Source organism: Anser anser (assembly GCF_964211835.1).
Source record: "Anser anser genome assembly, chromosome: 5".
NCBI classification, from domain to species: Eukaryota; Metazoa; Chordata; class Aves; order Anseriformes; family Anatidae; genus Anser; species Anser anser.
Window position 1 is genome coordinate 61155481 of NC_139725.1, and position 20525 is coordinate 61176005.

Genomic DNA, 20525 nt, shown 5'->3' on the forward strand with positions numbered 1-20525 from the left:
CATCTTCCCATTTTATACTTCCCATTCCAGTATGTTGTGACACAAAGCTTCACGATCCCATGCACATCACCTGCACTTAGCACAAGGAGAAAAAAGCCCCAGAATATTTTTACCAGAGAATATAAAGATCTGGCAGGTGCAGACAGATGAATTTTGCAATGAGCAAATTTGTTCATCATGTCCTGATTTTCCACAGAGAAGGAAGCAAAATATATATATATTTTACTTGTTAGTTTTTTTTTTAATTAATTACTTGTTAGTTATTTGTTTCATGTGGCACTAAGGTTCCACTATGCTATGTGTTGCACTAACTCTAAATAGTTCTCAACTCAGTAACACATGAGAAAGCAGAAATGCAGTAAAGAGCTGTCATCATGACGTGCAACTGTCTTTATATGGCAAAGTTCCTGAGTTACTCTGGGTTCCCCTTTTATATGTTCCTGGTGCTGTAAAAGACTTTGAAACACGAAGGTTACATGAGTTACAAGCTCTGCAGCTAAGCACTAGCAAATCTATGGTGAAGAGCAGCAGATGAGAGCGAGGTACTGTTCCAAAATGCCAGTCTCTGGTCCTTGTGGCTGTCCCACACCACTTGATTCAGACCCCAGCATTTAAAACCAAGGTTTGAAGTGTTGGTCAAAGCAAGAGTAGGCGTTTGCCTCCAGTCGGCACAGTGGGAGGCTCAGCCAAGAGGAGGACTGCTGCACAGACCTGGATGGGGAAGACCTCAACGCTGCGCTTTGAGCTTTAGTTGGTCTATTCTCCCACGTGCCTGGTGACAGGACGAGGGGGAATGGGCTAAAGTTGCGCCAGGGGAGGTTTAGGTTGGATATTAGGAAGAACTTCTTTACCGAAAGGGTTGTTAGGCATTGGAATGGGCTGCCCAGGGAAGTGGTTGAGTCACCATCCCTGGAGGTCTTTAAGAGACGTTTAGATGTAGAGCTTAGTGATATGGTTTAGCGGAGGACTTGTTAGTGTCAGGTCAGAAGTTGCACTAGGTGATCTTGGAGGTCTCTTCCAACCTAGATGGTTCTGTGAGCTGCAGAAGGGCACTGGCATCCACCGGGGAGCCTGAGGGGAAGAGGGTTCGCAGGTGTCCCCCTGAGGCTCTCCTCATGGTGGGCACTGGGTTTTGATCTCCATACACCAAACCCAGACCGCGCTGGGCACCTGCCCCAGTGCCTGTGACAGGGCAGCCTGAGGACGTGCGGCAGCCAGCGCTGTTCACAAGCCCGAAGCCAGGCAGCCCTCCGCTCCCCTCGGGGGCACGTCAAGCTGGGAAAAAAAAAAAAAAGAGTCCCCCGCTCCCAGAAAACAACCTCCAGCCCCTGTCACACGCACGGCCCCTGCCCTACAAACCCCAGCCCTTATCGCCCAGCCTGGACTGCGCCAACCCCGGGGCCGCGTTACCACCCAAGGGGGCCCGGCCACCGCGGAGCCAGGGCCCGTGACGGGGAAAAGGGACGGTGGCGGCCTGCCCAGCGGGGAAAGGGGTTGGAAGGGAAGGCGGGGAGGAGGAGGCGGCTCCCGCCTGGCGGCGGCCCTCATAAAGGGGCGCAGCGGGCGGCGGCGGGGCGGATGGCGGACATGTCGTGGGGCTGCGGGCTGTGCCAGCTGCTGGCGGGCGGAGCCCTCCTGGCCCTGCTGGTGCAGCTGGTCCGCTGGCTGCGGGCCGACGGCGACCTCACGCTGCTGTGGGCCGAGTGGCGGGGGAAGAAGCCAGGTAAAGCCGGCCCCAGGGAGCGGCCGCCCGCCGGGAGCGGCCGCCAGCCCGGAGGGAGGCTCCGGGGCGCCGAGCGGCGGCGGTGTTTGAGGCGCTCCGTGAGGGGGACGGGGGATGGCGGCGTGCGGGGGTGAGGGGGGACCAAGGCAGCCGGGGCTGCAGTCGCCTCAGCTCGGCCGATCCGACCACAGCTGCCCCCGGGGCTCGTTGAACGATAACCCTAAAAGCAGTATTTTCAGCCCTCAGTAAGGTGTGGTGACCCTCGCACGCACAGCTGCAGCTCGCTGCAGGGCAGTGGCGAAGAGACCCGTTGAATAAAGTAATCTAAAAGCAACTTTGCAGGGCTCGCACAGCCCCAAAAGTGTTGTTTTGCATTGTTTCCGGTCAGATGTCTGGTTCTGGCATCAGCCTGAGTGATAAGCGAGGCTGTCGGGTGTGCGTGTTGCTCGGGGAGGCTGTGGTGTGCCGGGAGAAGCACAGAACAGGGGACAATAAGAAAAGGGGACGCTTAATATAAGTAGTAGGAATGAGTTAGTTCCTCGATTTCTGATCACCACGGAAGGGATTCCTCGTGGCACCCCATGCTAGTGTGTGCAGGTGATGCATGTTCCCCCTTCAGGCACTGCTCGGACCTCTCAGGAACCTGCTAAAACCTGCAGGTGAGGGATAGACAGTGTGGGTCAGAGAGAGAAACTTTGAGTTTTTCTGGAAGAAAGAAAAACAACAACAAAAAACTCTTCCTAGTCTCTTTAGCTTCTGTTCCTTATTGCATCTTAAAGCAGATTTCAGTTTCACAGTAGTTCTGAAAGTGTTTACAGCATAATAAACATGAATATTAATGCTTGGATTAAATGGGTTTCCTCTTCAGAGGATTTTGCCCCAAAAGGCATAAGGGAGCAGCACCACATGATTGCTGTCTGTGGATTTTCCTCACTTTTCTGTAAGGTGTTGCTTTCCACACTTGTGGTTACAAAGATTCAATAAAATGCCTTCAGCCAGGGATTTACAGCTCTTGCATGTGTTGACCTTTCTAATCTGTCTGCAATTCTGCCTCCTTGTAGACAACCAAAGATCTTTAAAAATCCTCAGTTTTACTTGCATTAAAGAGGCTTTTGATCTGAAGAGTCACACATTTCTGAATATCCCACCTCAGCTTAGCCAGCAGCTGCAATTTGGGATGCTGTGGGACATGCTGGGTTTGGGTGGTTGGAGTGAAAATGGAGCAGGTGCCATCATTGACCACACAGCACCCTGTTCTCGTGTCTGAACAGCTGGGTGGAGAAGCTGATCTGGGAAAAGATGGGATAGGGCACACTATAAGCTGTCCTGCGTGTGAAATGAAATTGCGTGATGGGTTGAGATGGGGAGATAGGGCTGTCTTGGATGAAGGAGGGTCATTGTGTTGGGGGGGAGCTGAGGAGTAAGGGTTTGTGTTTGAGACAAGGATGCAGTAGGGGATGGTGGTGCAGGTGCAGGTTGGCATTGGGAAGGGGCTGAGAGAAGAGCAGGGCAAGTTCTGTGAAGAGTTTGTCAAGAAAGCCATTTGAAACAGGAATCTGGGACGTATTTTTTAGTTCTAGCCTAGTGGGCATGCAACAAACCAAGGGTGAGGATGGAGACCACTTCAGGTTGGACAGAAGTGGGAGAAGGTGGGGATCATCTCCCTGTGGAGTTGGGTTGGGAGTGTGGCCCAGACTTTGAGATAAGTCTGACTTCTCTTTTCAGTAGAAGCTTGCTGCAAAAGTGCTAGTCTGTATACTGGAGAACAGGAAAGTGTGCACAAGTAATCCAGCTCTAAGAATACTAAATTTAAATATGTGACCAATCTGTAACTGTGTGCAGTATGAATTTTATAGCAAGTCCATCAGGTAGCTCCCTTACTATAAGAAAAGTACGAAAAATACCTGTGTGTCGACTGTGCGAATATCATGGAAAGACTCAGGGCAGAGAAACAGGATAAATCTTGATAAATATAAACGGAACTGAAGCTTTGTCTTGAGGGATCTACGTGCAATGCACATGGAGATTTAGGAGCTCTCAGGTGGACACAGAATTATTTGAAAGTACTTTTCAATCTCATTGGAAGCTTGGAAGCCTTTCAGTTAGTCTCTAAAAATTCCCACATACAGAGCAATGTAGTTTTAGCTGTTTCAGTATGTAATATAAGGAGCACTGGTAAGAATTTTGTCAATGTAAGCTTCTTTGCTCTGCAAAGTGGTGAACTGCGTTTTCCCCCCACCCTGGGCCTCAAGTGCTTGTAACTAACTGAAATATGCAGCTGAAATGGGAGCATTTAAGTAGCATTTTGCCGATAGTTCTGCCTTGCACATGTGATAGTGGTGTCACAGTGCTGATTCTACCTGCTCAGCGAGGAAAACAAAAGGGACAAACACTAGAAAAGGTCTTTCTTCAAATATGTTCCTGCTTTTCCTCCTCCCCACATTGTGCACGCAACATAGCATGTCTACAGACATCTCTAGGTAAGTAGCACACGGGTCAGGTGGAGAAAACTTGAATTTTAATCAAAGCTGTTGATAGAGCTGTTACTCTTTCTGTCATTATGTTTTGTTATAGCTTCCACAACATTAGTATGGGTGTTGGAAGTTTTTGCAGATAAAAGTACTTATCAGAAAGCAGACTCTTATCATGTTTCTTTATCTTGAAAACTATAATTACAAAGCATGGCCTGTGTAATAGGTAAGACGAGTTCAATTCAGTGATTCACCTCTGTAGGGAAGCATCTGGATTTCATCATTGGAAGGTGCTGGATTATTTCCCGTGATCTAAATATTTGTGTGATCAGGAGACAAGGGTTACGGGGTGCCAGGTGACTTCCCTTAAGTGTTGTATTTCATTAGCTGATCAGCGGTCACTCTAAGTGGTGTGCTTTTCACAGACAGCATGGTATTACCGAGCTTAGTAGGATCCTTTTACATATGTATATATGAAAACTGACTCTTTAAGAATAATAGTGTGATTCTTCATGGTTCTGGGGAAAATGTCCTGCTTTAGACTTCCTCACCCCAAATATTTTCATGAATAAAATGAAGTGGTAGCCTTGTGCCATGGGAGCTATAAAATGATGGAGAAAAAAAAATAAATCCAAACAGAGCTGAACTACAGAAGCACTTGGAATATTGCAGTAGTACTCTGTTCAACCTGTCATTTGTTATGCCTTGTAACACAGTAGTTAATGGTTAGTAAAAGTATAATATTTTATTTTTCAATTTGGCACAGTTAATTTTTAAACTTATTTCCAGTTACAACAGGACATTTATTCTAGAACAAGCTAGTTGCTTGATAATTGTTCTACAACAACATTTCAGCTAGGTTTTGCACTGTACTAATTTCCAGTAGATCAGTGTAGGGTAACTATCAGCACTCAAAAATCAATGAAAAACCTTCCTCATCTCAATTATTCTGTCCACAGAACAAGATCCTGAATAACTACAGTGAACCTGCTCAAGGCAGGTTGAGAACAGGGAAACTGCGTGGTGGGAGGAAGTGGATTTGTTTTCAGTAGCAAGAAGAGATGAGTGTGGTAAGCAGGGATGAAGGCATATCCATGTGTGCTTCTGTTCAAGTACTGTTTGTTTTGACAGGAAACAAACTGTGTTTCAACAGAAAACAACCTGCCAAAAAAAATAAGAAATTAATCTGAGAGGTAAACTCTATGTTCCTTGTAGTTAGCCCAGTGATTTGGGAATGTGTTGAAATAAAACTGTAGGAAAAGAGCGTGAATAAGCTTAAGTGACAGCAGCTTTCTGATATAATTATTATTAAAACAATTATTCCTACAGCTTCAGGAATATCTCTTTCTACCTCCCATGTTCATAACCTTAGAATACATCTCTCATTTGGAAAGTGACTTTAAAAAAAAAAAAGAAAGAAAGAAAAAAATAAAACAAAGTTTGGCTTTAGGAAGGATTTTTCTTTGGCTAAAAAGTCAGCTTTCTTAAAAATTAATAATAATAATAATAATGATAGAAAAATAATACCTGGTGCCAGTCCTGCAAATTCAAGGTGAGCCCTGATAGTCAGTCTTGAAGTCTTCAACAAGGAAAAGGGGAAACAAGATTTTGGTGCTCATCTCTTCATTGGATTTATTATCATTAAGACTCAAAACTAGAAATTTGAAACAAAGTAGTGTAGAGAGAATCAGGAACTGATCCTGAAGGAGGAGGTAAAAGTCATCACAGCCACTGGCTTTAGTAAAGAAGTATTTTTGCTAAACCGAATGAGCGGGTAGGTTTCAGTGAGCTGACAAATGCTATTCTGGCCTTTTTTCAGAATAGAACAGGCTTTAAATCCCAGGAACTGAATTTGACTCTGCTATTTGAATTATAATGTGAAATCTTTCTTGGTTGGTTAGAAATAGTTGGAGTGCTGTGTTAAATAGAAGACAGAGCTCTTCTCAGCAGCTGATCAGTCCCAGATTTTTTACTGGCACTGACGATGAAGAAGACGTGCAAGTTTTAGTCAGTAATACGTTCTGGAAAGTGCTCTGATATTAGTGATCACTCATCTTTAAATCGTGTTCTAGAATCAAATGAGTAATTTTCATCCTTCTATTTTAGTTGATGATTTTGGATATACGTCTGGAAATCTAAACCTTTTCCCAGGTTCTAGGTGTTTCATGGGGTCAGGAAGGGGGGAATGCCTGCAAACAAGGGGGAACAGGCTACAAGCAGAGGAGTGAAGGAGCAAGATACCACTGTTTTTACTAGAGGTTTAAAAAGCATGCCTGGGCAGGAACTGTGAGCACGCAGGAAATTCATAGGTGAGCTTACGCCATGGGAACTCGGTGTACTGTATTCTGGCCAGTGCAAGAATTAACCTGCATCAGACACAAAACGAAGCGGATGAACACCCATTCTGTTTGTTCTGATAAGCTGCCTATGATCAGAGAATTTTCTTCTGTCAGCAGTTACTTAGGACCGTTTTTGAGGTAGAACATCTATTGGGAAAGGTTTGCTTAGGCTTTTGTTTGGATTTGCCATACAGTAACCGTTTACCTGCCATTTCCAAGAATTCTCTTCTCCATTTTCCTCTGAAGCTCTTTTTGATGAGGTCAGTGGATATGCTCTGCAGGGATGAGTTGCAGAAACGCAATCTAATTTCTTCCATCAGGTAGATAATTCATGTTTATTCAGATTAGCCGTGGAACAAAGTTCAAGTAGCAGAACAGCATGGAACGATTTCACAACTGCACATGACCAAAAAATAAAGAAGTCAGGATTTTGTAACAGCCAATATAGTGGAGCATATGTCTTAACAGTATCAGAGTATACCTCTGCAGGGACTTAAATGTTTGTTCTAGCATTGGCAATGTGTGAACTGCTGCCTTGTTTCTCCTGACAGAAAATGAACTGCGTGGCAAGGTTGTCTGGGTGACAGGAGCTTCAAGTGGAATTGGAGAAGAGTTGGCCTACCAGTTGTCAAAGATAGGAGCTTTGCTTGCCATCTCCGCAAGAAGAGAAGATGAACTGGAAAGAGTGAAAAAGAAATGCCTTCGTAAGTATAAGTTACCACTTCGTGCGAGCAGTTCCGCTCTTGCTGTGGTGGGGTTGCCACAGAAATACTAACCCACAAAGCACAGGAATAAATTTCATGATGAAAGTGAACTTTATACATAACTTCACTGTATATTTGAAGCCAGTATTTTGTTTTCTTGAGAGAAGGCTTTGTATAGGTTTGTGGTATGAGAGCCCTTATAAGCTGGTGTTACACTTACTATCAATTGCAGCTGGTCTTACAAGTTACTGAATACATACAGTGGGGAAGGGAGGAAAGAAATTGAGGGGTGTCATCCTATTCAGAAGCAAACAATGTAGCTGCATGCTACTGAGAAGTCTTCTCCCTTCGGGTTTGTGCCTGCTACAGTCAGATTGACAACTGTCAAGGAGTTTCCTTTGGAAAAGGAATGAATAGAAATGTTCAAAAAAAGTCGTTCTGAGTAAGTGCAGAGAAGAGGATCTCCTATAGATTGAGAGGAACATGTATGAAGCAGGATGTTTAACTGTTCCAGTTATCTTTCATATGCCTGCTGTGTCAGTATTCTAACTTCATTCCTCTTCTTTATCTTTTTCCCTCTGTTTTCTGGCCTGGCTGTGGGAGGGACAGGCAATGAATTAATGTCGATAAATAGAAGTGTTGAACATGATTACTGTATCTCTTTCTGCCTATTTGCCCTCCATATTGTTTAGTGACTATATTATCACACTGACAGTTTGTTCCTAGTAATGTTGATCAAATGTCTGCAGCGTACTTGGAATGCTTGCTAGTGAATGTTGAAATGTTCATTTGGCTTAGCACAAAAATTCCTTGAAATCTCAAAGTTGCAGCAGGTTACTCTGAAAATCTGACAAGGAGGATTCAAAAATGCACTGCTCCTTATTTCCATTTCCTGACGCTTCAAAACAGCTGTTACTTAAATAGATACCTTCAAAAAGAAACCAGGGCTGTCAGACGATGGTGTGGGTAAGTGGTAATTATGGCAAAAGTCAAATGATATGATGCAATATTTAGTGGTCACTAAAAGCATACAAATGCACTTACGTCTGTGGCCATTTGTTGTCATTACGACACTGATGGCACTGGATATGCTGGCAGGAGCTGGAATCTGGATGTCCATTTTCAGGCAGCGTTTGTATAAGAGCAATGTGCTAAGGAACATTCAGAAAACTTAGTTCAATTGATATGAACCAAGAGCACAGATCTGACTAAAATAATTTCTGCCCCTGCCAGTTTGAAATAACTGTGTGAATATCATAGCTGTGCTATATATTAGTCTTTTGTAGCCACGTGTTTTGGAAAAATATGCTACTGAACTTTCTTAGCTATAGGTTAGATTAGTAGGAATATTGGAAACTCTGCGGTAACCTGTTCAGTAACAGGTACCCTGTATTTTCTACAGCCAGCCTTTAGGTAGTGGAAGAGAGTATTTGGCCCTCTTGCCCCCTTACTCCTCTCTCTAAACTCAGCCTTCCACCCCTTTTCTTAATTATAAGGTGTGCTCGCTCCTCTAGCCATCTTGGTGGCTTTGTGCTGTGGTTTGATGGTATTTGCTGTTAATGAGAGCCCCAAATTGGACACTGTACTCCAATTGCACTCTTAGTGCCATGTAGAGGCACTTAACAGCCACTTCCCTCAATCTTCTCTTGCTGTTGCAGCTCAGTAGCATTTATAATTGCAGGAGCTCATAGCTGCACGTTGAACATAAATCAGAAGGCTTTTCATCAGGACCTCAGGCCTGATACCTCGCTATTTGGACACCGGTTTGCAGTACTGCATCATGCTGTTCTGTCCCAGGTGCAAAATTTTTCATTTGACTTTGAGCTTAATGAGGTTTGTCAGACCATTATTATATTTCGTTAATATGCCTCTGAATGGCAGCCCCACCCTCCAGCATAGCAACTACTCCTTTGAACTTGATGTTACCTGAAAATTTGCTGAAAAACAGTGTTTTATCCCATCATCTGGGTCATTAATGAAGATATTAAAAGATACTGTCCATGGCGGGCTACCACTTGGAACTGGTTACCTGTTGGACTTTGAGGGGTTGGTTGATCCAGCCTGGTTTTCACTTACACTGTAATCCATTCACCTAGACCCCTCACATTTCCCCAGCGTAGCTACGAGGATGCTGTGGAGGCCGACATACAAAGCTACGCAGTCAAGACACACAGCATCTGCTGCTCTGCCCTTGTCCACAGAGCCCGTCGTGTCATTGCAAAAGGCAGTTAAGTTGGTCAGGCAGTGCATGTCCACAGTACATCTATGTTGGCTGAGTCACTTTCTTGTCCTTCATATGCTTGGAAATTGCTTTCAGGAGGAATTGCCCCATCATTTTCCCAAGGACTGAGCTTAGGCTGTGTGACATTTGCTTTTTTCCAGCTGCTGGTGAGCTCCTCCAAAGATCAGTAGCGTTGCAGTGATGTTGGTCAGCTCTCATAACTCCTGGCTGCATGTATTGCCCTGTTTGGATGTCCAGTTTGTCCCTAAATCGGTCATCCTCTGATGTTTGTAGTATTTCTTTCCCCCAAGGGCTATTCTCAGGGCTGTAGGAGACCTGAGAGATCTGCCAGTGAAGGTTAAGGCAGAGAAGGCAAAGAGCAACTCATGTTTTTCTGTGTCACTTCATTGCCATCCCTACTCAGTGGTGAGCTCACTCTGTTTTTCGGTCTTCTTTTTGTTGCCGCTGTACCTGCAGGAGCTGTCCTTGCCCTTTGCATTCCTCACCAGCTTTGACTTCTGAGCTTCAACCTTCCTGATTCCATCCCTGCACGCTTGGGCATGTGTCCAAGCGCTTGCTGGGTGCTGTGGTTTCACACTGGTGGGAAGCCGAGCTCCACCACACCGCTCTCTCACTCCCCCTCCTCAAAAGGATGAAATATGATGGACAAAAAAAAGCTTGTGAGTTGAGATAGGGATGGGGAGATCACTCAACAGTTACTGTCATGGGCAAAATCAACTCAGTGTGAAAGAGACTAATGTCATTTGTTACCTATTAATAGGCAAGAGCAGTGAGAACGGAAAACAACACTGCTCTGTCCAGCTGCGGGTCCCCTGGAGCCGGCTGGAGCTGGCTCTGCTCTGACACAGGGCACCTGCTGGACTCTGCTCACAGAGACCCCCTGCACCCCCCTGCTCCCAAAACCTTGCCACATAAACCCCATAAACTGGAGATAGTTTGTCCCTGCTCACACCTCCTGTGTGTTTTCCTTTTGCAGTTGAGTTCAAGAGTATTCTGTAAGGCTTTAGTGTGGGATGGGTTAAGACTGAGCTGCCACACGTAACATCAACTTGAAGTTAGCTGAATTATATGGCATAATTGGAGCTAATAAGCTTTAACATGCCTATGGTAGGTGCTGTACACAGCAGCAATGTAACTAGATCATTTACATATTAATGTCACAAGCAAGCACATTTATCTTGTGTATATCTGATGTCATAAGAACTGTTTTAAGTCAGCTTTATTTTTGCAGCTGTCTTTCAAAAAATATACTCAAAAAAACCCTAGTTGGCTTTGGGTAATTGTAATAACTTTGTAGTAAGAAAAAAAAAAAAAGGCACAAAACTTAGTGAATCATAGGAAAAATGTTAGAGGACCTGCTACTTGGTGGTTGGGCAGTTTGATCCTGCTCAGATGTAGCAGAAAGCCGCTGTGTAAGGAGACTTTAAAGGATCTCCCGAAAATACAGTGTATCAGAAATGTGCTCTCACAGCTGTGTGAAAGTGGCTTTTCTTCTGGGCAGGCTGAGGCTGAGCGCTCAGTTTCAGATGTATTGCATCTGGAAGCGGATGCCCACGTGCGGTTTGTTTTGCCAGCAGCTGGAGACACGTCAGTATAGGACGTTAGCAACATCTGTTAGCGTTTGTGTAAAATGGTGAGCCCGAACCCAAGGTCTCCCACTTGGGAGCAAGGGTTTTCTTTTCTTATTTTAATGGTTCCCTTGAAAACATCAGTTTGGTACAGTAGAGGGTTATTAGTAAGGGGAATGGAGAACATAATTCTGAAAATATGTAAATTGGGACAAGCACATTCCTTCAACGCAAGCACAGTTCTGGTTATCTGCCAGGAAAACAAGGAGATGAGTGGACAGCAAAAGAAGCTTAGAAAAAGGGTAACAAGAATGTGTGAAGTTTTATGAAAGCTGTCTGAGGAATGACTACAGCAAGGATTCTTCACCCTAGAAAAAAGTGACTGTAGGAGGCTGATAGAAATCACAGACTCACAGCATGGTTTGGGTCGGCAGGGACCTCACAGCCCGTATAATCCCAGCCCCTGCCATGGGCAGGGACCCCTGCCCCCAGCCCAGGCTGCCCCCAGCCCCATCCAGCCTGGCCTTGGGCACTGCCAGGGATGGGGCAGCCACAGCTCCTCGGGGCAGCCTGCGCCAGGGCCTCACTTTACTTTCAGAGTAAAGAATTTCTTCCCAATATCTAATCTAAATCTACCCTTTTTAGTTTAAAACCATTACTCCTTGTCCTGTCACTCTACACCCCCAGCTCCTTCAGACTGTCCCCACAGCAGAGGTGCTCCAGTCCCTTGATCATCTTCGTGGCCTCCTCTGGACTCATTCTAATACTTCCACATCCTTCTTGTGCTGGGGCCCCAGAACTGAATGCAGCACTTCAGGTGGGGTCTGACGAGAGCAGAGCAGAGGGGGACAATCCCCTCCCTCGCCCTGCTGCCCACACTGCTGTTGATGCAGCCCAGGACACGGGTGGCTTTCTGGGCTGCAGGCACACGTTGCCGGCTCATGTCGAGCTTCTCATCCACCACCACACCCAGGTCCTTCTCCTCGGGGCTGGGAACATGAGGTAGAGGTGTAGTTTAACCTACAAGGATTTTACTGCTGTCTGTAATGGAAGAAATAGAGGGAAAGGTAGGGGGGAGGAGGAGGGAGCACTGGAAGGAGCAATGCATGGAAATATGGTAGTTTTAAACCAAACATGGGTTTATTGTATCCAGTTACCTAAATACTAGCGACCTTTGAGCAGAGGCAACTTGTGGATTTCAGTAACCTTATCTGTACATTACTGTAGAGACAAGGTTCAACCGTACCTGTGTATGCAAGACGTGGTGATGAAAAAATAAGAGCTTTAAGCTCTCTCTCTAAAGAGCACAGCTGGTCGAAGGGGAGCAGATGTACTTAACTGTGGCTAGGAATCAATTTAGAAACAAAAAATAGCACCATCAACCTAGTACGCATATATATATATATATTTAAAAAAAAGTTATGTCTGGTTTAAAAAATGGAAAGATTAATATTGAAGGTTTTATTTTTGTGACTCATCTGCCCCCAGACCCCAGGGGCAGCAAATCACTGCTCAAGAAACACTTTCTGTGGAAAAGGTCAGTTGTTGCAGAGTCAGTGGTGAAAACACTCAACATGAAGGCTCGAACTTGATGACAGCTGCCTTTTATTGCAGGAGGTGGATGTGTTGAAAGGTCTTGGTTAAACAAAAACCTTCTTGTAGAATATCTCAGGTTGGAAGAGACCCACGAGGATCATCGTTCTCCTTCTACCCCCTACAATAAACCACCTTCTCCAGACTTAGCCCTAAAGTTTGTAACTTGTATACTTGTATAAAAGCTTGTATACATGTTGTGGTTTTGGTCTAATGTGTACTGTTCCTATTGTCAGGAATAAATACGCTTTAACAGTTGACCTACAAGGAAAATGTCAAGGCTGCCAATAAGCTGAGCTTCAGAATGGCTCAGTGAAAAGTTTCAGTATCAAGTCATCCTGTAACATGTTACTGTCAACTATCGCAATTTAGTTGGAGAATTGAATTGTCTATGTTGTGATACCCAAATCTATTTAATAAAGTCAAGCCTTTTAAAAGCCAAAGATGATAATGAGGAAAAAAATGGTAGGCAAAGATTAAAAATGGATTCTATGTGGAGATCAAAAAGACAAGAAGGCATTTTAGTTTCAACTTTAAGTTATCGTTTCTTTATGTCTTTTTAGTGAAAATGTGGGGTTTAAAAACCCATTTCCACAGTTGTTGTATTAGCAATCTTACTGGTTCTCATTCACTTTATGGTTGTTTTTAGAAATCAGCAACTTGACCGAAAAAGACATCCTTGTTCTGCGTCTGGACTTGACTGATAGAAGCTCTCATGAAGCTGCAACCAACAGCGTTATTAAGCATTTTGGCAAGGTAAGGTGCACCTCTGGGGCTGAGTTTCTTCTCAATCTTCTATCCCTGCATTTATGTATGTATTTCACTTTTATTCTATCATCTGGTAAATTCAGCAATGCTTAAATTCACATCTTGCTTAAGTTTTGGTATTAAACGTGACAAAAGTACTTAAATTCCCATCCATTCTGTTGCTTACTTTTTGATTTCAGTAGGTTCTGCAGAGATGCAGCAAGGAACAAATAATCACTGGCCTGTACCAAGAACTAAAAATTAACTTGCTTGATTTGATTGATCACTTGCTTGATTGATCACTGAATTTCTGGTCCAAATGGAGTGATCCTCAGCTGTATGTTCTAGGCTTGAAATTGTGCATGAAAGTCAGGACCTTTATTTTGTAGTTTTGGTGAGGCACGTAATTTGGGTTCAGAGCCATATGGGACAAAACTGGACATCGGGCTTACCTTGTTTGGTGCGTAGTCTTTTGGACTGCTAGTCCAGAGTTAAGACAACAGCAGTCAGATCTGACCAACACTATGCACAATGGGCAAAGCTTCAAGCTAGGCCTTTAATCTGCTGGTACTTTGGTGTCACAGAGAAATTATTGGTACCGGATTTGTTCCTTCTTTTCTTTAATCTAGTTGGTTTCTAGCTGCCAGTGTTCCTGTGCTAGGAGTTAACACTGTTTGGCATCAAACACCGTTCCTGTTTTGTTGTCTCCACTGGAAATCAGCCAGCCCACAGTTCAAAGGGGGAGGCTAGTGGGCGAGACTAGGGGGATGAGAATAGTCAGTTAACAATCGCCTGAGTGCAAATATTAAAGAAAATGTGCTATATTTATTTATCGCTGTATCTTTCCTGAGATTGATGTTTTGGTCAACAATGGTGGACGTTCCCAACGCTCCCTGTTCATGGACACAAACCTAGACGTCTACAGTGCGATAATGGAACTTAACTACCTCGGCACGATCTCTCTAACAAAGCACGTCCTGAAACACATGATTGAAAGGAAAAAGGGAAAGATTGTGACTGTGAGCAGCGTGATGGGTATCATGGGAGCCCCTCTTGCCTCTGGGTACTGTGCCAGCAAGCATGCTCTGCAGGTAAGTTACATTTCTGAATTTTATTAAGTCTTCTGTGCTATACCAGCATCAGTTTTAGTGCTGTAGCAGAGGAATTTATTCTGTGCAGAAAACAAAAGTCTTACCTGAAATTGCACACAGCATATGTAACTTTCTCAGGTGCTAAAAGTTATACAGAATTGCTCTGAAATGTTCTGAAACTCCTAGAGAATGATTCTGGACTGAAAGAATTAGGGGAGGGTGGCTCTTCCTCTGGTTTCTAATTTTTGCAGCCTTTAAAACATCTTTGAATTGAACTTCAAGCCCTTCTTCAGCTAACAGCACTGTAAATTCCTCACTACGGAATCTGCTTTGTTTTTAGCAAAACACAAGGTGAGCCTAAGGGGACCTTGACTCAGAGCTTAGGAACTGAGTAGCCATATATCCAGGACATGATACCAAAAGCAGAAAGAGATGAAATAGAGACTAGCTTAAAACAAAACAAAACAAAAACAAACAACAAAAAAAACACACAGAGCTCTCAAACAAATGCTTTTTTTTAAAACAATAATAAAACTGGTATGATAAAAATAATGGTGATGTACACTGGTTTGAATAATACTGGTATTATCTAGAAATATACTTTTTTTAAAAAACATACTGCACATGTTTATAATAGTGTGTCTTCTGGTAAATGGGAACCTTCTTACATTTTGGAGTAAGAATTTCTAACCGTGGAGCACAAGTGTAAGACAAGAATGTCTGTGGTGTTCTCTCATTTATGCCAAAACTCTTACTCCATAATTAATATATAAAGCCATTTGAACTCACTGAACAATGTTTGATATCAAAGGCAGAGAAACCACACAGAAGCTTACAGCAGTTCTTCTGGACTGCACGTGCAGGGGTGGATAATGGGGAAGGACTTGCCATGCTGCTCCTGCGCTCCTTCTGACCTAGCTCCACCATTTTCCCCAAGCAAATGGATCCCATCTGCCTCTCCTCATCACACGTACCGTATGCAAACATGCAAATGGTGCTGAGCTGGGAGAATTCCCTGCACGTGCTACTTGGAGTGTGGTGCAGGAACAGCAAGCATCGTGCTTTAAGACTCGTCTTAATTCAGTTAGGGAAGAAAAATCCCTGGTGAGAGGTTTTTAGACTGTAAGAAATCTACAGTAAAGTGAGAACAGTGATTGGTAAAGCAGACTAATGAGGAATGAGGCTTCCTGTTCTAGCTAGGAAGATCTGAAAGAACCTTCCCAGCAGTTTTGAATGTTGCTGTGCTGTGAAGAACTGGCAGCTCATAGTGCCTTAGGAAGGCAGGCACGCTGTCTTCTGCGTAACACTGAATTTTCAATATTGGTTGGAACGATTTTTGAAAGCCATTTCACTCATCCACAAAAACATAAAAGAAAAGCGGAGAAAAGTGTCTGGGGGAAAAAAAAAGCTGCCTTTATCATTGCGGAATCATTTGTTTAACTAGCAAATTTATTTAGACATATTTGTCTTTCACCACTGTTTGACTTCCTGCTAATGTACGTTTTGATCTCAGTAAGCTAAACTTCAGCTGTGCTCAGTGATGATTTTAAAAACAAAAACTGGCACGTTCCTACTCCCTGCTGGATTTAAGCACGTGAGCAGAGTAAATAACTTTGGTTAACCTATTGGATCAATATCTTTTTAACAATTTGACTAACAACAACAAACATGTAACTAGTGGCTGACACTGCAAAGCCATTAGATGCTTGAAAGAATGAAGATGTAGAAGACTGTGGCAGGTCTCTGCTAACAGAAAATTTTCAGTTAATGACAGGGAGAGAGCTGCTACCCTTCATTTAGGTGGCAGCGATGAAATTGCCCATTAGAAGCCAGCCTTTGATTTAGGTCTAGTAGATTGAAATTGGAAGAATGCAGTGAGCAGAAGTGTGGGCTCCATTTATGCTCCTTTATTTTAAAGTGTTCTTTCAGTTGAATTATCTCTTGGCTGTGGTGCTGTTGGAATAAGCGTGGCTAATTAGTTGCAGAGGAATTCATGTGTTGCTTTAAAAATTCACAGAATGTTGAATTTCATGTTAGGACTGAGAATGTGGAAGAAGCTTAAAGGAAATAGTTCACTAAAATGTCAGGATTCATTAAAAAGAAGCTAACTGAACTGCTTATACCTTTCTTATCTTCTGCCTCTGCTCAATAACCAGTCCAGACTCCAAATCTCTTTTCTGGTTTCTTTCACAGTAATCCTGTAAATACTAATTCCAAGGGTTAAAACATGTGATTTGCAACACAGATTTTGAAATATTGCAAATATAGACTCGGCCTAAGTGTCTCTTACCAGTCTAGAGTTAGGACTAGGTGTGAACCCCACAAAAATATTAAAGCTTTTTTGAGAGATCAAACTTCACCAGTACAATTCACATAAAGGAAGTCTGTCAGAACAGCCGTCCTCTGCAGGTAGCCGAGTAGCCCATCTCTGATGATGACCAAGAAATGACTAGAGAAGCTGGGGAAAAGTAACACAGCATAAAGTGATGCTTTTCGTGTTGTGTCTTCCCAGCATGTGTCAACCTAGGGTCTTCTAGGTCTTGGACTGCAGATTGCATTTTGGCCACCAGTTATTAAATGTATGTCCCTGTCTGACATGAATTCATCTGTTAGTGGTTGTTTTTAAAATTCATGCCTTGAAGTCTACCACAGCTGACACAGTTAATGCTGCAATTGGAGGGGGGAGGGTGGAAGGAATTCTGTTAAGAATTAAACTTTGTTCTTGAAACAAGCACACCTCGATTCTTGCCAATTGGAATTCTTCATAACAACATTGTACTAATGAAATCACCCTTTACTTAGTTCTGGAAGGAGAGCTGCAAGAGCATGAGTCAAGTCCACAGGAGTCTGCGTCTGACTGTTGCAGTTTCTCTCCTGGTGTGACGGTGCTCATGGAGATCATACACTGTTCATCTAGCTGTAATTCATGTAATTGGTGGCATGTGGAGTGGGTCAGAAATGGTGATCTTCAAAATGTTCCTTAATCAGGAACTTGTCTAATAGGCACATGGACTGCACTGAGCAGCAGCTGCCACTGTCTGTTCAGTCTCTGATCATTAGGGGAATTTCTAAAGTACGTTTTTGTCCTAGCAGAAATCATTTCAGCCTTTCCCAGTCTTCTAGGATTGGGTTCCTAAGCTGACAAGGCCCAGAGGTGGGCCTCGGTACTTAGAAGTTTAAAGATGTGGTCGGTGTTTTTACAGACTGTTGCTGCTGAGCCCGCATTGGATCTGCAAGCTGAAATTAGCCACCAGCAATTGGGAAATCAGATCCCATGGTCCTTTCTTGGTTGTAAGTGTGCATAGGCATGCAGCTTGTTGTCTAGCTGTAGTGGGTTGTCCCAGTTGTCCTCTTCCGTGTCATTGCAGGAGCGAGCTGACTGATCCTAGTCCTATATTGCAATTTAGTGAAGAGCTCTGGGCCAGCCAAATCATAAATCTGTACTGCGGTGGAAGTTTATCAGCCTGTGCTGGCCTTCTGTCTCTGTTGTGACACAAAATTATGTGCTAGAATAAATACAGGGAGCTGCTGTTAGCCAGATCGAAGATAAGACACGGTATGTTGTTTGCTAAATTGTCGCTCAGTAGTGCTTGAGCAGCAACTTTGGTAGGTGGCACATTCCTGAATTGGTCTTGTTCCCTGTAACAGCTGCTGTCTATACATGGATTGCTAGAGATTAAGAAAATTTGTATCCTGGTAGTTTAAGGAAAATAAATACTTAGAGCTTTTGTAATTGAAGTTTAACTTAGCATATCCCTGAGCTGAAATAAGTTTTTTGTCTATGTGGATGCAAATTTAACACAGAAGTGTATTCAGTGGTGTAGAAGTACCCCCCCTAAAATGCCAAGTTGTTCCTTCCACTTAGTATGAAAACTTCTTCCTCTTTCTCTCTTATGTATATACCACTTCGTGGAAATACTTTAAAAGCTTTAACCTCACCACAAAGAGCAATTCACCGGAAAAAAATAATTTCCACAATATTGCAGTTCTTGCTTAGCAAGGCTGAGCACCTGTATCCAAGCTACTTGCAGCAGGAGCTAATGACGCGCCGCACCCACAGTAAGGAGCCCCCACAGTGCTCTGAGAGAGGGCCTGGCCCTCGGTACAGGGACAGCAGAGCCTGGCTGTGGTGTAGAGAAATTACTGTGTGATTGGGAAGTCAGATCCCTCAGTGATAGACATAATTGCAAATAAAATTGTAAATTACCCATTAAATGTCAAAATAATAGGAGTTGCTTTCAGTAGAATACTGCTATCTTTATGGCATAGAAATAGAACTAAAATCTGTAGTTAGTGATACCTTTCTACATAGGGAGATGCAGCAGAAGATCACATTACAGCCTTTTCTTCTAGGGCTTTTTTAATTCCCTTCGGACGGAGCTGACTGACTACCCTGAGATAAGTATTATCAACATATGCCCAGGACCTGTACAGTCTAAGATTATACAAAATGTCTTTACGGAGAATCTTTCAAAGGTAAGGACTCTAAATTCTATTGTGATAAATCCAACTTTTTACTACAGTGATCCTTTGGGGGTTTTCTTGTTTTCTTTTTTTTCTTCCTCTCGCAAACACAAACCTCATCTTCTCACCAAGACATGCTTTGAGTAATGCAGAACCCTGTTTTGTTGTGTAGTTTTGTGGTATGGAGTCCATACTAAATGAAGCTGGGGAGCTGTTACACCTTCTCTCTTCCAACATATACAATCCCCATCTAGTAAAATTTACCATACAGTTGCCCTGCCACAATTCTGGGGGAAAGGCCAAGATTTCCTAGACACAATTCTACAGCGCCGAACAGCGTCGCATCTGCACAGGTAGCTTTTTGTTTGCCCTAGTCACGATGTCCTCTGTTCGGCTGACTTTGGTGCAATTGTTGGCAGAGCCACTAGAGTCAGCTGAGGCGAGGCTTGCATTCTTTTCCTGTTAGTAGTTGTTCAAGGATGAAAAGCAAAACCTTCCAATTGCTCAGTTGTTTTTAGTAAAGGCTGTCTAACAAAAGAGCTGGCAGAAATTATTACTGTGATACATATTGGTAATCTGTCATAAATTTAATTGATCTGAAGCTCAGGAGAACCCAGCAGTAAGAGGGGAAGAAAAATCTTCCATTGTTCAATGGAGTTCTGAAAGAAATGTTGGCTTGCGAAACTGCATACTTTCACAGAATATGTACTTTTTCAGCAATCTGGAAATCTTGCAAAACAAATTCCTCAGATTTCAGCATGGCAAAAGACCTAGGAGGAAGATGGAATCTAGGCCATAATTGCTTTTGCTCTGGGAAATAGAAGAACAGATGACAGAGCAGTCTGTTATTGCTGGAGTGAAACTCATATAAATTCACAGGGCTGTGGCTTATTTCACTACGGGCTACATATGGACAAGACATCACTGCCACTGAAAAAGCCTCTTGCTCTTCTCTTGAGATAACTGCGCGCAGAGCTGGCAGGAATATTAAGTTAATGGGGGACATGTCCTCATGTACTCATTTGATTACAGAGTAACTTGCCTAATGGGGTAGGCAGCTAGGAGGAGGAAAGTTCTCATTTCTCAGAGCCTTCTGCTGCAGAATGCGTAACTTGCTGATATATCTAATTTAAAGTATAAGTCAATGCAAAGCAGAATAGATTTTGAAGGTTTCTTTTTTAAAAAAAAAACTTTAAATCATCAGTGGAGACACTAATTTAAAGGTGCTTTATTGAAGGGTGTGTGTTAAAGGAAGGTGGTAAGCATTCTCACACTTACTCTACTTTTGCACTGTGGAGAAACTCCGACTGTCTGCTGCACAGAGCCTGGCTCTTCCTCTCCCTGTCCCCTACAAACAGAAGCCCCATTTTAATCCCTGCCCTCTCTCTGCCTTCTCCAGTCACTAGAGAACAGCGGCGACCAGTCCCACAAGATGCCGACCGACCGCTGTGTCCGGCTCACGCTGGTGAGCACAGCCAACAACCTGAAGGAAGCCTGGATCAGCGACCACCCCTACCTGGCCATCTGCTACCTCTGGCAGTACGCGCCCACTTGGGCTTGGTGGCTGATGAACAGAATGGGCA

The 20525-nt window shown here is 43.6% G+C and overlaps 2 protein-coding genes and 1 long non-coding RNA gene across 3 annotated transcripts in view; 1 reads left to right on the forward strand and 2 right to left on the reverse strand.

Moving 5' to 3' along the window:
• The window catches only part of LOC310900395 (uncharacterized protein), a 35642-nt gene that overhangs the window by 12237 nt on the left and 2880 nt on the right, over positions 1-20525 (reverse strand). The gene's annotated exons all lie outside the window — the stretch shown is intronic.
• DHRS7 (dehydrogenase/reductase 7) overlaps positions 1579-20525 on the forward strand; it is a gene marked incomplete at its 5' end in the record, with an annotated part of 19837 nt that continues 890 nt past the window's right edge. Inside the window, 6 exons of the mRNA XM_083838345.1 lie at positions 1579-1723; positions 7085-7237; positions 13290-13396; positions 14239-14478; positions 18832-18954; positions 20342-20522. Coding sequence (XP_083694471.1) covers positions 1579-1723; positions 7085-7237; positions 13290-13396; positions 14239-14478; positions 18832-18954; positions 20342-20522 — 949 coding nt within the window. The remainder of the gene's footprint in view (positions 1724-7084; positions 7238-13289; positions 13397-14238; positions 14479-18831; positions 18955-20341; positions 20523-20525) is intronic.
• On the reverse strand, positions 4239-13282 carry LOC310900396. The gene is made up of 2 exons (XR_014585103.1): positions 8282-13282; positions 4239-6929 (listed from the first exon to the last, which is right to left on the reverse strand). It is a non-coding gene; the product is annotated as an uncharacterized lncRNA (long non-coding RNA).